Here is a 19,037-nt window from a genome sequence, read left to right as displayed (position 1 = left end):
ATATTATCCAGCCATAAAGAGAAATGAAGTTGGATATATACTGCAACATTAACAAAACTGGAAAACATTACACTAAGTGAAAGAAACTAGACATGAAAGGCTACATGTTATATGAGATTTATATAGCAGAAGAGGCAAATCTACAGAGACAGAAATCAGCTTTGTAGTTGCTAGGGACTGTGGTTAGCAAAGAAAAAGGACTGACTGGTTAGTACTTTTCACTTGAGGTGATGAAAAAGATTTAGAGCTAGAGAGAGGTGATGTTGCTCAGAGGTAGGAAAGTAGAAGACACAGTAGAAGAAAGTTGAAGGTAAATACAGTGCTCCCAAACACCTACTTTATAAAGCAGAAGATCAACAAGATGTCTGTATACCATGAAACAAAAAATAACAGTGTTACCATATTATGAAAATAGAAAAGGGAAGGACTAAAAATAGTCATATGCTATAATAATAATATGCATATAATATAATACGCTATATTTAGAGGGTGGTGGCAAAGTAGAAAGATGTGATCGAGTTAACTCTTAATTTATCACAGCAGGAATAGATAGGCAGTGTTCCAAACCGATGTTAGAATGGAAATGGGAATCCATCATTTAGAGATAAAAAGGTGGCTTCCAGAAGAAGCAGCTCAAAACACTTAGGAGTGGTCACTTCTGGAATTTATCCCCTGAACTACCATTACTGTTAAGATAAGAAACTGGAGAGCCAGATCTACAAAGAAGGAATCCAGTTAAGAAAGGGTCAGAAAACCAAGCAGAAATACTCAGCCTTAGGGATGGATACTGAGAAGTTTCTTTTCTCCAGATATTAATGCATTTTTCCCCTTTTAGTACTAGGATAGATTTTATATAAAAGAAGGGCCATATTGTATTGGAATTTCCTGGAAGTTCTTGTGTTGGAGATAGGGTAGCTGTGGTTGGTACACTTCTGAAGGGCATAATCAATTGTGCTTCACAGTGCACAGAGCCTTTCTTCTGTCTTGTCCTATCCTAGGCAGGTTCCCCATCCTCCTCAAACATGCCATGCAATTTAGACACAGTCACACCTACAGGAGAGACAACAACTAGGTAGACCCAATCTGGCAAATGTAATAGACAGACCACTGATAGCTTCATTTACAAAAACACCTAGTAAGAATTGCATATCCACAAGTTCTTGAGGAGGGATAATCAGAAAATCCATTTGAGGCAAATAAGACTTTCAGGGCAATCCGTTGTAAATGGTTCCCAATTTCTGTGAACTAAGCTGAGAGAACTACTCCTCCCAAGAGAGAAGCACAACTCAGTCCCACAGTGCAATGCTGGTTCTTAGGATTTTGCCATTAGATGGAAAAAGAAACTTGGGCTGCAATTAAAAAAAAAAAAAAAGGGACCCAGGGAAGGAAAACATGTCTCCCTAGAGCCCAGAGTACTGTCTGTACTGTCTGCTTCCAGATTTTCCTAAGTAATAAGACTCCTAGAATAAAGGGACCCCAAGGCTGGCCTTACAAAGAAGTATGGACAGAAATAACCAAAGAACAACCACAGAAGCAAAGGATTATCTCTCCTCCTCCTACTGAGACCATCACTCCCAGTATCATTGTTCAGTTATACCCTTGGCCCATGACCCAATTAGCTTCACATTCTTCTTGAGGAATGTGTGTGTGTGTGTGTGTGTGTTTAAGACTGAGAAAGAAAGAGGTGTCCCATTTCCAGGAGGTTCGCAGCACAGGTGCCCGCGGGAAGTGGTCTACTCACCAAATCCATTTGATGCTCAATCCCGATGTCTTTCAAACGAATGGATCTTCAAATTAATTTATACATCTTCACCAGCATTAAAAAAAAGAAGAAATAGAATAGAAAATCTCAGGTACATGAAATGAGTAACGAAATCGGAAAATAGGGAGATTCTGGCAAGATGGCAGAGAAGTAGGAAGCTCCGTACTTGCACTCGCGCCCATACCTCACACGGAAAAGATCTGAAGCCATTGGAAACCTTACAAAACCCGAGAGATTGGGAGAAAAAGGACGCAGAATCCACTGAGAGAGCCTTCTAACGTGAGTGCGAACCGGGGAATTTAAAATCGGGCCGGGATCGGAGACTCCAGGGACGGGGGTGATCCCCCTCTGCGGGGAGTGATAGGGGAAAAAGAGAGAGTCCGAAACAGAAAAACCTCCGCTCAGGGAAAACCTCCGCTCAGGGCATAGAAAGACCGTACTTGCCAAATACCTGCATGCCAGGTCCCCTCGCGCCAACTGCTCCCGGGGAGGCTGAGCGCACAGACTGTTTCCTTGTGCGGGCTCCTGGCGGCTGGACTTCTAGAGCGGTGGCGCGCCTGCCGCCATTGTCCTCCCAGGCGGCTGGGGCCCCTGGAAGAGCCACGCGGGCACCGGGCGTCCGCGCGCCTGGCTGGCTGGAACTCCAGAGGGAAGGCAAAGAGATAAAAACTGGGAGATTTGTCCGCAAGTTCGTGATTCGGGTGACGAGCCATAGAGGCACCCAGTTTTCCTCACTCCAGCGGGCTCCGCGCACCCGGCAGGCAAGCCCCCGCGCATGCGCTCCAGCCCGATCCAGAGAAGCAAGCAGCGATTCTGACTCCGCCCCCAGAGCTCGGCAGGGGGCCTGGAATTGCCCGAGGGGGTTGCCTGGGAAGCTGGGTCTAAAGCACTTTCAGCAGGGTGCTCGGACTGGGATTTGGAGACTGGGACTGGCCTGGGTTGACGAGCACAACCAACTTTGGCTGCGCCCCCGGTACAGGGAGTTTACACGCCCAAAAAAGCGAGGTGCAGCACCTGGTTCAAGAAGGGACTGGAGCGCCGTCACTCTCCTCCCCACAACCGCTGACGCAGAGCTCCCGCCTGAGGCAGGGGATCCCGCCACGCCCATCCCTGCCTGAGAGCTGCCCGCCTCCCTTTTCTTTCTTTCTTTTTTTTTTTGTTTCTTCTTCTTTTTTTTTTTCTTTCTTTCTTTCTTTTTTCCCCAGAACACTGACCTGATTAACTCTGGTCACTGGCTTGCTTAAACAATCATGTATAGTCCATTCTGTAGATGTAAATTCTACACCTACCGACATTTTCAGCTCTTTCTCTCAGGAGTAATTAGACTATATAGTTTCTCTGGATAACACCAGCACCCTTCTCTCACGTATCCAACCATATTCCACACTTTAGCTCTTTGAAAAAAGCTTGTTATCCCTTCTGTCTGTTCATTCTATTTCCAATTTTGCCTCATTCCTGCCTTGTCTTCTCTCTCTTTCTCTATGCTCTTCAACCACCACTGCATACACACGGCTATTTAACTGTAGCTGGGAAATCCAGTTATATGCTTTAAACCATTCTTTGTCCATCGGTTTTCTTTATTCCTTTTCTTTTCTCCTTTTTGACCCTTTTATGTATTTTATTCTCTATTATTTGCCCTCCCGCCTCCATCTTTTCTCTTAACTTTTTCGCTTTCCCTCTAGGTTTGCATGTTAGTTGAATTAGCCAGTGTGTTTGTGTGCTCCTGCTCCCTGTGTGTTTGTCTGTCTGTTTTCTTCTCCAGGGCTACCTCAAGAAACAAGCCAGAGTACACAAGGTGGAGAGTTCCAAATATCACTACGAGTAGGAAAATAAAATAACCAAGGTCCCAACAAGAGAGACCAAGGGATACCATTCAAAAAACACTCTCTGAAAGGATAGGCCCTGGACAGTCTTCTTGGATACAGCATTGCTCATAGGTGCAGAGAGCATAACAAGTGTTTAAAACTAACAAGAGCCAGAAAGGTAACAAAAATGATGAAATGAAAGATCTCTCCTCCAAACAAACTCCAAGAAGAAATGACAGCTAATGAACTGCTCAAAACAGATATAACTAGCATAACTGAACAAGATTTCAGAATAATAATGGTAACATTAACAGCTGGGATTGAAAAAACCATAGGGGACATCAAAGAAACTATGGCTACAGACAGAATGGAAAATAAAAATAGGCATGAAGAATTTAAAAATGCGATAAATGAGAACCATAATAAATTAGAGGCCTCCAATGCACGGATTGAAGAGGCAGAAAGGAGAATAAGTGATTTAGAAGACACCATGATAGAAAAACAAGAAGCTGACAAAAAAAGACACAAACTCACCAAGGAACATGAAAGAAGAGTTCGAGAGCTCAGCGATACGGTCAAACGCAACAATATCCGTATCATAGGAATCCCAGAAGAGGAAGAGAGAGGGAAAGGTGCTGACGGAGTCCTGGAACAAATTACAGCAGAGAACTTCCCCGACCTGGGGAAGGAAGTAAATGTTGAAATAAAAGAGGCTCAGAGGGCTCCCCTCAGATGTAACTTGAAACGATCTTCTGCACAGCATATCATAGTAAAAATGGCAAAATACAAGGACAAAGAGAGAATTTTTAAAGCAGCTAGGGAGAAAAGGGCCCTCACATACAAAGGGAAAGCTACCAGAGTGGTGACAGACCTATCTACTGAAACATGGCAGGCCAGAAAGGAATGGCAGGAGATCTTCAATGTGATGAACATTAAAAACATGCAGCCAAGAATCCTCTATCCAGCAAGCCTGTCATTCAAAATAGAAGGAGAGATAAAAACCTTTCCAAATAAACAGAAATTGAAAGAATTTGTCACCACGAAGCCAGCCCTACAAGAAATCCTGAGGAGGAAGCTCTGAAGGAAATGTTGCAAGGAACAAAGATACCAGAGACACCACCACAAACATGAACCCTACAAAAGATACAAAGACTCTAAACCCACAGATTTCAATAATAACACTGAATGTAAATGGGCTGAATGCTCCAATCAAAAGACAGAGGGCAGCAGAATGGAAACAAAAAAAAAAATCCATCTATATGCTGTCTACAAGAAATTCATTTTAGACTGGAAGATACTTTCAGATTAAAAGTAAGGGGATGGAGAAATATATATCATGCTACAGGAAATCAAAAGAAAGCCGGAGTAGCTATACTTATATCAGACAAACTGGACTTTAAATTAAAGACAATAAGAAGAGATGAAGAAGGGCACTACATAATAATTACAGGGTCCATCCATCAGGAAGAACTAACAATCATAAATATCTACGCACCAAATATGGAAGCACCTAAATATCTAAAACAATTAATCACAAACAGAAACAAACTTATAGATAAGAATGTGCTAATAGCAGGGGACTTTAATACTCCGCTTACAGCAATGGATAGGTCAACCAGACAGAAAATCACTAAAGAAATAATGGACTTGAAAGACACATGAGACCAGATGGATCTTACGGATATATTTAGAACTTTACATCCTGAGGCAGGGAATTTACTTTCTTCTCAAGTACGCATGGCACATTCTCCAAGATAGATCACATACTGGGACATAAAGCAGCCCTCAATAAATATGAAAGAATTGAGATCATACCATGAACACTTTCAGATCATAATGCTTTGAAACTTGAATTTAATCATAAGAAGAAGTCTGGAAAACCTCCAAAAACATGAGGTTAAAGAACACACTATTAAAGAATGAATGGGCCAGTCAGGCAATTAGAGATGAAATTTAAAAATATATGGAAACAAATGAAAATGAAAACACAACAATCCAAAATCTATGGGATGCGGCAAAGGCAGTCCTAAGAGGAAAGTACATTGCTCTCCAGGCCTATTTCAAGAGATTAGAAAAAGCGCAAGTCCAAAACCTAACAGCCCACCTAAAAGAACTAGAGGCAGAGCAACAAGAACGCCCTAATCCCAGTAGAAGAAGAGAAATATTAAAATTAGATCATAAATAAACAGCACAGAGACCATAGAAACATTTGAACAGATCAATGAAACCAAGTGTCGGATTTTTGAAAAAATGAACAAAATTGACAAACCTCTAGCCAGACTTTTCAAAAAGAAAAGAGAGAGCACCCAAATAGACAAAATTATGAATGAAAATGGACTTATTACAACCAACCCCTCAGAAATACAAGCAATTATCAGGGAATACTATGAAAAACTATATGCCAACAAATTGGACAACATAGAAGATATGGACAAATTCCTAAACACACACTCACTACCAAAATTCACTGGAATAAATAGAAAATCTGAACAGACCCATAACGAGTGAAGAAATCGAATCAGTGATCAAAAATCTCCCAACAAATAAGAGCCCTGGACCTGATGGCTTCCCTGGGGAATTCTACCAGACATTTAAAACAGAATTAATCCCAATTCTTCTCAAGCTATTCCAAAAAATAGAAGTCGAAGGAAAACTCCCGGACTCATTTTATGAAGCCAGCATCACTCTGATTCCCAAGCCAGACAGAGATCCAGCAAAAAAAGAGAACTATAGGCCAATATCCTTGATGAATACGGATGCAAAAATTCTCAACAAGATCCTTGCAAATCGAATCCAGCAGCATATCAAAAGAATCATCCACCAAGATCAAGTGGGATTCATTCCTGGGTTACAGGGCTGGTTCAACATTCGCAAATCAATCAATGTGATCCATCATATCAATAAAAGAAAAGATAAAAACCATATGATCCTGTCAATAGATGCAGAAAAAGCATTTGACAAAATACAGCATCCCTTCTTAATAAAGACTCTCGAGAAAGTTGGGATAGAAGGAACCTACTTAAACATCATCAAAGCCATCTATGAGAAGCCTTCAGCTAACATCATCCTCAACGGGGAAAAACTGAGAGCTTTCCCCCTGAGATCAGGAACACGACAGGGATGTCCACTCTCACCACTGTTGTTTAACATAGTGCTGGAAGTCCTAGCATCAGCCATCAGACAACAAAAGGAAATCAAAGGCATCAGAATTGGCAAAGAGGAAGTCAAACTTTCACTCTTCGCAGATGACATGATACTCTACATAGAAAACCCGACAGACTCCACCAGAAGCCTACTAGAACTGATCCAAGAATTCAGCCAAGTTGCAGGGTACAAAATCAACGTACAGAAATCGGTTGCATTTTTATACACCAATAATGAAGCAACAGAAAGAGAAATCAAGAAACTGATCCCATTCACAATTGCACAAAAAACCATAAAATACCTCGGAATAAACCTAACCAAGGATACAAGAGATCTGTATGATGAAAACTATAGAAAACTTATGAAGGAAATTGAAGAAGACACAAAGAAATGGAAAAACATTCCATGCTCATGGATAGGAAGAATAAATATAGTTAAGATGTCATTACTACCTAAAGCACTCTACACATTCAATGCAATTCCAATCAAAATTGCACCAGCATACTTCTCAAAACTAGAACAAACTATCCAAAAATTTGTATGGAACCACAAAAGACCCCGAATAGCCAAAGTAATACTGAAAAATAAAACCAAAACGGGAGGTATCACCATCCCAGACTTCAGCCTCTACTACAAAGCTGTCATCCTCAAGACAGTATGGTATTGGCACAAAAACAGACACATAGACCAATGGAACAGAATTGAGAACTCAGAAGTGGACCCAAAAGTATACAGCCAACTGATCTTTGACAAAGCAGGAAAGAATATCCAATGGAAAAAAGACAGCCTTTTTAACAGATGGTGTTGGGAGAACTGGACAGCAACATGCAGAAGAATGAAACTAGATCATTTTCTCACACCATGCACAAAAATCAACTCAAAATGGATAAAGGACCTGAACGTGAGACAGGAAACTATCAACACCCTAGAGGAGAAAGCAGGAAACAACCTCCTTGACCTCCACCGCAGCAACTTCTTACTTGACACATCCCCAAAAGCAAGGGAATCAAGAGCAAAAATAAACTGTTGGGACCTCATCAAGATTAAAAGCTTCTGCACAGCCAAGGAAACAACCCAGAAAATTAATAGGCAACCAACGGAATGGGAAAAGATAGTTGCAAATGACATATCAGATAAAGGGTTAATATCCAGAATCTATAAGGAACTCACCAAACTACACGCCCGAAAAACAAACAACCCAGTGAAGAAATGGGCAGAAGACATGAACAGACACTTCTCCAAAGAGGACATCCAGATGGCCAACAGACACATGAAACGATGCTCAGCATCCCTCCTCATCAGGGAAATACAAATCAAAACCACACTGAGATACCACCTCACGCCAGTCAGAGTGGCTAAAATGAGCAAATCAGAGAACTCTAGATGCTGGCGAGGATGTGGAGAAACGGGCACCCTCCTACACTGTTGGTGGGAATGTAAACTGGTACAGCCCCTCTGGAAAACAGTGTGGAGGTTCCTCAGGAAACTAACAATAGAACTCCCTTATGACCCAGCAATAGCACTGCTAGGAATTTACCCAAGGGATACAGAAATGCTGAGGCATAGGAGCACATGTACCCCAATGTTCATAGCAGCACTCTCCACAATAGCTAAAACATGGAAAGAGCCTAAGTGTCCATCAACAGATGAATGGATCAAGAAGATGTGGTTTATCTATACCATGGAATACTACATGGCAATGAGAAACAATGAAATCTGGCCATGTGTAGCAACATGGATGGACCTTGAGGGTGTTATGCTGAGCGAAATAAGTCAGGCAGAGAAGGACAAATATCATATGTTTGCACGTATAGGAGGATTAGGAGGAACTTGACGGAGGAACAAGGGGGAGAAGAAGGGCGGAAATGGTGGGGGAAAGGGAGAGAGGCAAACCAGGAGAGACTCTTGAATTCTGAGACCAAACTGAGGACTGATGGATGTGGGGGGAAGGGGGGAGATGGGCATGGAGGAGGGCACTTGTGGGGATGAGCACTGGGTGTTATATGGAAACCAACTTGACAATAAACTATTTGTAAGAAAAAAAAAAAAAAAGGAAAGAACGTGAGTCATGCCAGAAATAAAATGTGTAAATATTTTAAAAAGATTGAGAAAGAGGTGTGGATCAAGCAACTTGAGAGGCAGGGATAAACAGACATATGAGACAAGTAGAAAGGAGAAACAGCCCCTGGGATCCTCCCAGAGGATTGACTTGGATTCTAACTTTTACACCAACATTTGCTCTAATCCTCAAAGCATCTATTTAAGAAAAGTAATCACCTATCTTAGAAACAAGAAGACCTACTCGTTTACCAAACCTACATGTGAACAGAGCCCTTTTTGTTTAAAAAAAAAAAATGGTAATGTTTTTCACAAAAGCAGAATGTTTCACAAAAGCTTTCACAAAAGCAGAATGTTTCTTCCACCTCTCCCTTCTTCTCAACTAGTCAATCAAGATGAAAATCTAACTTTATGAGCAGCCTGTGTGACAAAGACACTGTAAGAAGAAATACATAAATGTTGTGACAGTAGCTTTGACATCAAAAGTAAAGGCCCTGAATTTTTAAAAAATTAATATCCTTGGGAAGAACCAGAACAACTCCAGGAGGAAAAGTTATATGTCTCCATAGTTTACAGAGTCATCTGAAGTGTGTCAGACATAGACAAGAACATATAAAAGTTTTAGGATATCCACCCTCTGCCCCAATATCCTGGAATTTGCTACCTGAAAACTGCTACCTGATTTATAGAATAAAAAGTAACATTAGTTGAGTTTCTATAATTTCCAAGCATTTTGCTAAGAATTTTCTTTTTTGTCATAAATGGTCCCCACAATAACTATTACAGGGTAGCAGTTTTTACCAACATTTCACAGATGAGGAAATTGAGGTTCAGTAACAGTTCTGAGCATAGATTTTGTAAATTCTGAAGCTCATCCTCAAACCCTAGTCTGATATAGATATTAGAGAATCGGATACAGACATTCAATGTTGACTATGCATAGAAAGTGCATTTTTCTCCTTTGTTTTTTTTTTCCATTAGGCAAGTGTTGATGCGCCATGTTTGGGGGTTCTGGCAGCAGAACTGTCACTTCTGTGTTGCCATAATGATCTCTCAATCACACAACAAGCATCCTTGGGGTTGCATCACCTTCTCTGCATTGCAAAGCATCAGAATGGTAAGAATGATTTACCATCTCTCTAGGGAATAATTGTCCCTTATTCTACTTGTGGGTCCCAAGAAGGCTCTACATCTGTAGATTTCCAAATCCTGCTCCAACATCTATAGCTCCACTTCCTAAAATGCCTTTTATAATCTTTTTAGAATTATCAAAATAGGCTAATAATGATATAGTTGGTTCTTCAAGGTCTATAAAGTACTCTACTTAGATTAGTGTTGGGTATTAATGGTTGGGACAGGAATGTTGTGAAGAGGGAGAGAGGAAATAGAAGAAATGTTACCAATGGGACTTTTAAAGAGGAGGCATATTTTCGCCCTCTAATGGGGCATCAGATGGATCCTCAGATTCTCACTTCAGTGGTGGGAAAAAATTAGCCACCAGCAGTAAATGCTGCTGTGGCCTGCCTAACAGAGCATAAAAGCAAGTCCTGAAAGTATCATACTATTTCCAAATAACTTAAACAGAGAAAATACCCTCCCTTAATACATGACTAAATATATAAATATAAATAATTATTTTCAAGGCACTGAACATCAGATAGCAAAGGACAATGATTCCTGAGAGATGGGAACAAATGAACAAATGAGGTGGGGTCTACAGTTGTCTGAACTTACCACCTAAAGTAAGTTTTTAGACTGCAACCCAATGGTGTCACCAAGAAAAGACAGAATTAGGCTTCCAGAGAGGTCATGATAGTTAGAGCTCACAGGTCTGAGTGCCACAGAGCAGTGCACAAAAAAAGAACTCCAGAGATCTGCACAGGGTTCCATTTATTCAGATATGCAGTGATCAGAACATTCATGTAAAAGGCACCTGGGTGGCTTAGTCAGTTGAGCACCTAATTCTTGATTTCTGTTCAGGTCATGATCTCATAATGGCTTTGTGCCCCGTGTCGGGCTCCACACTGACAACACAGAACGTGCTTGGGATTCTTTCTCTCCCTCATCTGTCTGCCCCTCTCCCACTCATGCTCACTCTCTCTCTCAAAATAAGTAAATAAACTTAAAAAAAAAAAAAGAAAAACACAAATGTGAGGAAACTGGGGCACCTGGGTGGCTCAGTCGGTTAAGTGTACGACTTCGGCTCAGGTCATGATCTCACGGTTCGTGGGTTCGAGCCCCGCATCGGGCTCTGTGCTGACTGCTAGCTCAGAGCCTGGAGCCTGCTTCAGATTCTGTATCTCCCTCTCTCTATGACCCTCCCCTGCTCATGCTGTATCTCTCTCTCTCTCTCTCTCTCTCTCTCAGAAATAAATAAAACATTAAAAAAAAAAAAAAAGCAAAAACAAATGTGAGGAAAACTACCTGAGGCCAGGGGTGAATGTTTAGAGAGAAAAATCCAATGAATTCACAAAGGCTGGAAATAGTGCCTATGACTCTAAGCCAACATTTAGAACTTCATAATGTACAAGTAAAGATGTATAGTACTCAAAGGGTTTTGTCTCATTAGAAGGAAAAAAACTATTTCTAGACTAAATTGTTTTAGTACCACTTAACAAAGCTTAAAAACAAGATCTAAAATGATCAGGTGATCTCCAAATACTTTAAATGTCAATCAGAATGAAACCCAAGTCTACTTCTAGGAATACCAATATTCCAGCAGTCAACAAGTTAAAATTCAGTGTCTGACACCTAATAAAAATTATTACACATGTAAGGAATCAGATTACAACACATAATGAGGAGAAAAAGGAATCAAAACTGACCCAGAAATAATTCAGATGATAGAATTAGTAGAAAGGGACATTGAAACAATTATTATAATACATTCCAATTATTTAAGTGCCAGAATCCAGCTCCAGCTGGTCCAGGGGTCCCTGAAGGATGGACGGTGTTGGTGAGAGAGAGAGTGAGAGAGCCCCAAGATTCTTTCTGATCACCAGGCAAACACCTCTGTCCTGTCAGTTGTGGTGTCTTTATTTATAGGTCAAACAATAACATGGCATCAGAAAATGGAATTTTTACAATGGATAATTCTATGTGATAAGATGCTTTGGAAAGTTGTACAAAAACAGGTTTTACAGAAGTATTCTTGCAGAACTACCCCAATTATAGTGAGGTTGAGTAACTAAGAAAATAACAGGGTGTTCTTAGTGAAAAACAGAATAACATACACATTTTCACAACACTAAGATTAAGTCATAGGTTAAGTTGTAAATACTCTTATCCATCCTCATCACAGCTGCCAGTGTTAAGGAAGGTGTTTGTGGAATGTAGGCCTTAGAGAAGGGACTGCTATACATCACCAGTTAGCAAAGGTATATGTAGTAACTTACGTTCTGCCCTTATCTGTTCCTTCTCTCTAAGTTAGGCTCTTTGTCTCCAGGCAAAACTTAATTGTCCAATTATATTCCTTATGGCACTGGAGAGCCAACCATACCTTTCAAGAGTTTAGCTCATTTCCAATATATAGAATAGCCTCTTTGAGTGCATTTACCTTTGTGTCTAGTTTTTTTGTCTATAATTTCTTGAATAACTAGGGCATGAGAAAAATTTTTGGTTAGTTGGTTTATATGTTGAGCTGTATGAACCTCTTGGACTAACGCAACAGTAGAAACAGAATTGTATATGTAAAAGTCAATCTTTTATGAGTAAGGGTCATTAGCCTGTTTATAGCTCATGGGAAAGTATGGAGTAAAACAGGACCTGCCAGAGACTCAATGTCTGCTCCCATAATCACAGAAGAAGTTCCTACAATAAGTTCCTTCACAAGGTGCAGTCATCATACCAGGGCCAAAATAAGGGGACAAGTCACTCCCGATACCAATCAACAAGGTGCCTTGGGGGCTAGTGCTCAAGCAGAAATAATTGAGTGAGGTGTGAGTTTTGGTCATCATCTGACAGCAAGAGACTGTGCAAACTTGCATTAACCTCACAAGGAGTTTTCTCAACTAGTGACTTCAGAATGGCTCCCAACATTTAAGGAGCCCAAGAAAAAGATAAGCATGTTAACTAAGGACATAGAAAAATTTCTAAAAGACCTCAACTGAACGTCTGGAGATGAAAAATACAATATCTGAGATGAAGAACACTTTGACAGAAATTAACAGTGTAATTCTCCAGAGGACCAGAAGAAATAAGACATATTTTATTCACAGGAACAAAGACAAAGATGACAGTAAATCTCTTTATCAATAAAAGCCATAAACAATGGAGCAGCCTCCCAATGTACAGAAATAAAAGGCAATCTAGAATTCTTTAGCAGCCAAAAATTCTTTTAAAAACAAAAGCAAAATAGAGACATGTTTAGATATACAAGAGCTGCTAGAATTCATTATCAGCAGATCTGTACTAAAAGAAATATTAAAAGGAAATCCTTCAAGGAAAAAAATCCAGGTTAAAATATAGATCTACACAAAGGAATGAAGAATAATGGATTGCAACTGTGTAGGTAAATATTCTTTCCTCATTATTTTATTTTTAATATTTTAATGTTTATTTAGCTGAGAGAGAAAGAGAGAGTGTGGGCAGGGGAGAGGCAGAGAGAGAGGGAGACACAGAATCCAAAGCAGTCTCCAGACTCTGAGCTAACAACACAGAGCCCAACACAGGGATCGAATTCATGAACCACAAGATCATGACCTGAGCCGAAATCGGATGATTAACCAACGGAGCCACCCAGGCACCCTCCTCAGTATTTAATCTTTTAAAATTATAGTCGACTGCTTAAGGCAAAAAATAATAATGTAAAAGCCTCAATAGTGCAGAGGCTTGAAAGAGGAAGTAGGACTACTTTTTAAAGTTCTTGCAAACAGAGTATGAAATGTCACAAGGAAACTGTGATAAGTTAAAGATGTGTGATATAAACCTTAAAGCAGCCTCCTAAATAAAATAGCAAAGAGTCACATATAATAAGCCAAATAGAGATGTAATGTTTTAAAAACTAGTTTAAAAGAAGATGAAAAAGGGGAAAAGTAGAAAACAAATAGTGAAGGCTTAAAAGCCATCTAGAGGACACCTGGGTAGCTCAGTCGATTAAGCATTTGACTTCAGCTCAGGTCATAATCTCATGGTTTGCGGGTTCAAGTCCCTCGTCAGGCTCTGTGCTGACAGCTAGCTCAGAGCCTGGACGCTGTCTTTGGATTCTGTGACTCCCTCTCTCTCTGACCCTCCCCTGCTCACGTTGTCTCTATCTCTCTCTCAGAAATAAAGCATTAAAAAAAATTTTTTTAATAAAATAGGGGGGCCTGGGTGGCTTAGTCGGTTAAGTGTCCGACTTTCGCTTAGGTCATGATCTCGCGTTTCGTGGGTTCGAGCCCCGCGTCGGGCTCTGTGCTGACTGCCCGCTCAGAGCCTGGAGCCTGTTTCAGATCTGTGACTCCCTCTCTCTCTGACCCTCCCCTGCTCACGCTGTCTCTCTCTCTCTCTCTCCTAGAAATAAAAAAAAATTAAAAAATATTTTTTAAATAAAAAAATATTTTTTTAATAAAATAAAAGCCATATAGAGTAAATGTAAATATTCTGAATACCTCCAATGAAAAGGCAGAGATTATCAGATTGGATAAAAAGCAAGACTCAACTATATGCTGCCCTATGAGAAATCCACTTTAAATGCAAAACCACAAATAGAATAAAAGTTAAAAGTTGGAACATGATAAGGAAGGGCAAGATGGCGGAGAAGTAAGGAGCTCCGTACTTGCACTCGCGCCCATACATCACACAGAAAAGATCTGAAGCCATTGGAAACCTTACAAAACCTGAGAGACTGGGAGAAAAGGACGCAGAATCCACTGAGAGAGACTTCTAATGTGAGTGCGAACCGGGGAAGATAAAATCGGGCCGGGATCGGAGACTCCAGGGTGGGAGGCGATCCCCTTCTACCCTCTACGGGGAGTGAGAGGGGGAAAAAGAGAGAGTCCAAAACAGAAAAACCTCTGCTCGGAGGGAAAAACCTCCGCTCAGGGCTTAGAAAGACCGTATTTGCAAAATACCTGCACGCCAGGTCCCCTCGCGCCAACTGGTCCCGGGGGGGCTGAACACACAGACTGCTTCTTTGTGCTGGCTCCAGGCGGCTGGACGTCAGAGGAGAGGCGCGCCTGCCGCCATTGCCCTCTGGGGCGGCTGGGGCCCCAGAGGGAGCCGCGCGCGGACACCGGGCGTCCGCACTCCTGGCTGGTCGGGGCTCTAGAGGGAAGGCAAAGAGCTAAAAACTGGGAAATTTGCCTGTGAGTTCGTTTTTCGGGTGATGAGTTTTCCTCACTCCAGCGGACTCCGCGCACCCGGCAGGCAAGCCCCCGCGCATGCGCGCCAGCCAGACCCAGAGAAGGAAGCAGCGATTCTGACTCTGCCCCCAGAGCTCGGCAGGGGGCCTGGAATTGCCCCGAGGTGGTTGCTTGGGAAGCTGTACCTAAGGCAATTTCAGCGGGGCACGCGGACTGGGATTTGGAGACTGGGACTGGCCTGGGTTGAAGAGTGCAACCAACTTCGGCTGTGCCCCCGGTACGGGGAGTTTACACGCCCAAAAAAGCGAGGTGCAGCTCTTGTTTCAAGAAGGGACTGGAGCTCCGTCACTTTCCTCCCCACAACCGCCAAGGCAGAACTCCCGCCTGACGCAGGAGGTTAAAGAACACCCTTCTAAAGAATGAATGGGCCAATCAGGCATTTAGAGATGGAATTAAAAAATATATGGAAACAAATGAAAATGAAAACACAACAATCCAAAATCTATGGGATGCGGCAAAGGCAGTCCTAAGAGGAAAGTACATTGCTCTCCAGGCCTATTTCAAGAGATTAGAAAAAGCGCAAGTCCAAAACCTAACAGCCCACCTAAAAGAACTAGAGGCAGAGCAACAAGAACGCCCTAATCCCAGTAGAAGAAGAGAAATATTAAAATTAGATCATAAATAAACAGCACAGAGACCATAGAAACATTTGAACAGATCAATGAAACCAAGTGTCGGATTTTTGAAAAAATGAACAAAATTGACAAACCTCTAGCCAGACTTTTCAAAAAGAAAAGAGAGAGCACCCAAATAGACAAAATTATGAATGAAAATGGACTTATTACAACCAACCCCTCAGAAATACAAGCAATTATCAGGGAATACTATGAAAAACTATATGCCAACAAATTGGACAACTTAGAAGAAATGGACAAATTCCTAAACACACACTCACTACCAAAATTCACTGGAATAAATAGAAAATCTGAACAGACCCATAACGAGTGAAGAAATCAAATCAGTCATCAAAAATCTCCCAACAAATAAGAGCCCTGGACCTGATGGCTTCCCTGGGGAATTCTACCAGACATTTAAAACAGAATTACTACCAATTCTTCTCAAGCTGTTCCAAAAAATAGAAGTCGAAGGAAAACTCCCCGACTCATTGTATGAAGCCAGCATCAGATTCCCAAGCCAGACAGAGATCCAGCCAAAAAAGGGAACTACAGGCCAATATCTTTGATGACTACAGATGCAAAATCCTCAACAAGATCCTTGCAAATCGAATCCAGCAGCACATAAAAAGAATCATCCACCAAGATCAAGTGGGATTCATTCCTGGGTTACAGGGCTGGTTCAACATTCGCAAATCAATCAATGAGATCCATCACATCAACAAAAGAAAAGATAAAAACCATATGATCCTGTCAATAGATGCAGAAAAAGCATTTGACAAAATACAGCATCCCTTCTTAATAAAGACTCTCGAGAAAGTTGGGATAGAAGGAACCTACTTAAACATCATCAAAGCCATCTATGAGAAGCCTTCAGCTAACATCATCCTCAACGGGGAAAAACTGAGAGCTTTCCCCCTGAGATCAGGAACACGACAGGGATGTCCACTCTCACCACTGTTGTTTAACATAGTGCTGGAAGTCCTAGCATCAGCCATCAGACAACAAAAGGAAATCAAAGGCATCAGAATTGGCAAAGAGGAAGTCAAACTTTCACTCTTCGCAGATGACATGATACTCTACATAGAAAACCCGACAGACTCCACCAGAAGCCTACTAGAACTGATCCAAGAATTCAGCCAAGTTGCAGGGTACAAAATCAACGTACAGAAATCGGTTGCATTTTTATACACCAATAATGAAGCAACAGAAAGAGAAATCAAGAAACTGATCCCATTCACAATTGCACAAAAAACCATAAAATACCTCGGAATAAACCTAACCAAGGATACAAGAGATCTGTATGATGAAAACTATAGAAAACTTATGAAGGAAATTGAAGAAGACACAAAGAAATGGAAAAACATTCCATGCTCATGGATAGGAAGAATAAATATAGTTAAGATGTCATTACTACCTAAAGCACTCTACACATTCAATGCAATTCCAATCAAAATTGCACCAGCATACTTCTCAAAACTAGAACAAACTATCCAAAAATTTGTATGGAACCACAAAAGACCCCGAATAGCCAAAGTAATACTGAAAAATAAAACCAAAACGGGAGGTATCACCATCCCAGACTTCAGCCTCTACTACAAAGCTGTCATCCTCAAGACAGTATGGTATTGGCACAAAAACAGACACATAGACCAATGGAACAGAATTGAGAACTCAGAAGTGGACCCAAAAGTATACAGCCAACTGATCTTTGACAAAGCAGGAAAGAATATCCAATGGAAAAAAGACAGCCTTTTTAACAGATGGTGTTGGGAGAACTGGACAGCAACATGCAGAAGAATGAAACTAGATCATTTTCTCACACCATGCACAAAAATCAACTCAAAATGGATAAAGGACCTGAACGTGAGACAGGAAACTATCAACACCCTAGAGGAGAAAGCAGGAAACAACCTCCTTGACCTCCACCGCAGCAACTTCTTACTTGACACATCCCCAAAAGCAAGGGAATCAAGAGCAAAAATAAACTGTTGGGACCTCATCAAGATTAAAAGCTTCTGCACAGCCAAGGAAACAACCCAGAAAATTAATAGGCAACCAACGGAATGGGAAAAGATAGTTGCAAATGACATATCAGATAAAGGGTTAATATCCAGAATCTATAAGGAACTCACCAAACTACACGCCCGAAAAACAAACAACCCAGTGAAGAAATGGGCAGAAGACATGAACAGACACTTCTCCAAAGAGGACATCCAGATGGCCAACAGACACATGAAACGATGCTCAGCATCCCTCCTCATCAGGGAAATACAAATCAAAACCACACTGAGATACCACCTCACGCCAGTCAGAGTGGCTAAAATGAGCAAATCAGAGAACTCTAGATGCTGGCGAGGATGTGGAGAAACGGGCACCCTCCTACACTGTTGGTGGGAATGTAAACTGGTACAGCCCCTCTGGAAAACAGTGTGGAGGTTCCTCAGGAAACTAACAATAGAACTCCCTTATGACCCAGCAATAGCACTGCTAGGAATTTACCCAAGGGATACAGAAATGCTGAGGCATAGGAGCACATGTACCCCAATGTTCATAGCAGCACTCTCCACAATAGCTAAAACATGGAAAGAGCCTAAGTGTCCATCAACAGACGAATGGATCAAGAAGATGTGGTTTATCTATACCATGGAATACTACATGGCAATGAGAAACAATGAAATCTGGCCATGTGTAGCAACATGGATGGACCTTGAGGGTGTTATGCTGAGCGAAATAAGTCAGGCAGAGAAGGACAAATATCATATGTTTGCACGTATAGGAGGATTAGGAGGAACTTAACTGAGAAACAAGGGGGAGAAGAAGGGGGGAAATGGTGGGGGAAGGAGAGAGGCAAACCCTGAGAGACTCTTGAATGCAGACAAAAACTGAGGACTGATGGATGTGGGGGGAGGGGGGATGGGCATGGAGGAGGGCACTTGTGGGGATGAGCACTGAGTGTTATGTGGAAACTAATTTGACAATAAACTATTTAAAAAAAAAAAAAGTTGGAACATGGTATAACATGGTAACACTAGTCAAAAGGCAATGAGAGTCACTGAATCAATATCAAAAACATATATATTTAAGAGCAAAGAATGCTTCCAGGGAAAAAGAGGATCATTTCATATTATAAAGGGGTCAATTAATTAATAAGACAACAATTCTAAACATGTATATCCCTAAAATTATAAAAATTAAAAATTAAAATACATTAAACAAAAATGGATAGAACTAGGGGTGTCTGGGTGGATCAGTTGGTTAAGCATCTGACTCTTGATTTCAGCTCAGGTCACCACCTCAGAGTCATGAGACT

At 41.2% G+C, this 19,037-nt stretch overlaps 1 protein-coding gene across 1 annotated transcript in view; it reads left to right on the top strand.

Annotated features, from left to right (window-relative positions):
* MROH9 (maestro heat like repeat family member 9) overlaps positions 1–19,037 on the top strand; it is a 105,989-nt gene that overhangs the window by 35,146 nt on the left and 51,806 nt on the right. The window contains exon 7 of the mRNA XM_039221684.1: positions 9,751–9,886. Within this exon, the coding sequence (XP_039077615.1) occupies positions 9,751–9,886 (136 nt within the window). The remainder of the gene's footprint in view (positions 1–9,750; positions 9,887–19,037) is intronic.

This window comes from Hyaena hyaena, unplaced genomic scaffold, assembly GCF_003009895.1.
Source record: "Hyaena hyaena isolate Hyena2069 unplaced genomic scaffold, ASM300989v1 scaffold_1006, whole genome shotgun sequence".
NCBI classification, from domain to species: Eukaryota; Metazoa; Chordata; class Mammalia; order Carnivora; family Hyaenidae; genus Hyaena; species Hyaena hyaena.
The sequence above is the reverse complement of the archived record's forward strand: the minus strand, read 5'-3'. Positions and strand labels throughout refer to the sequence as shown.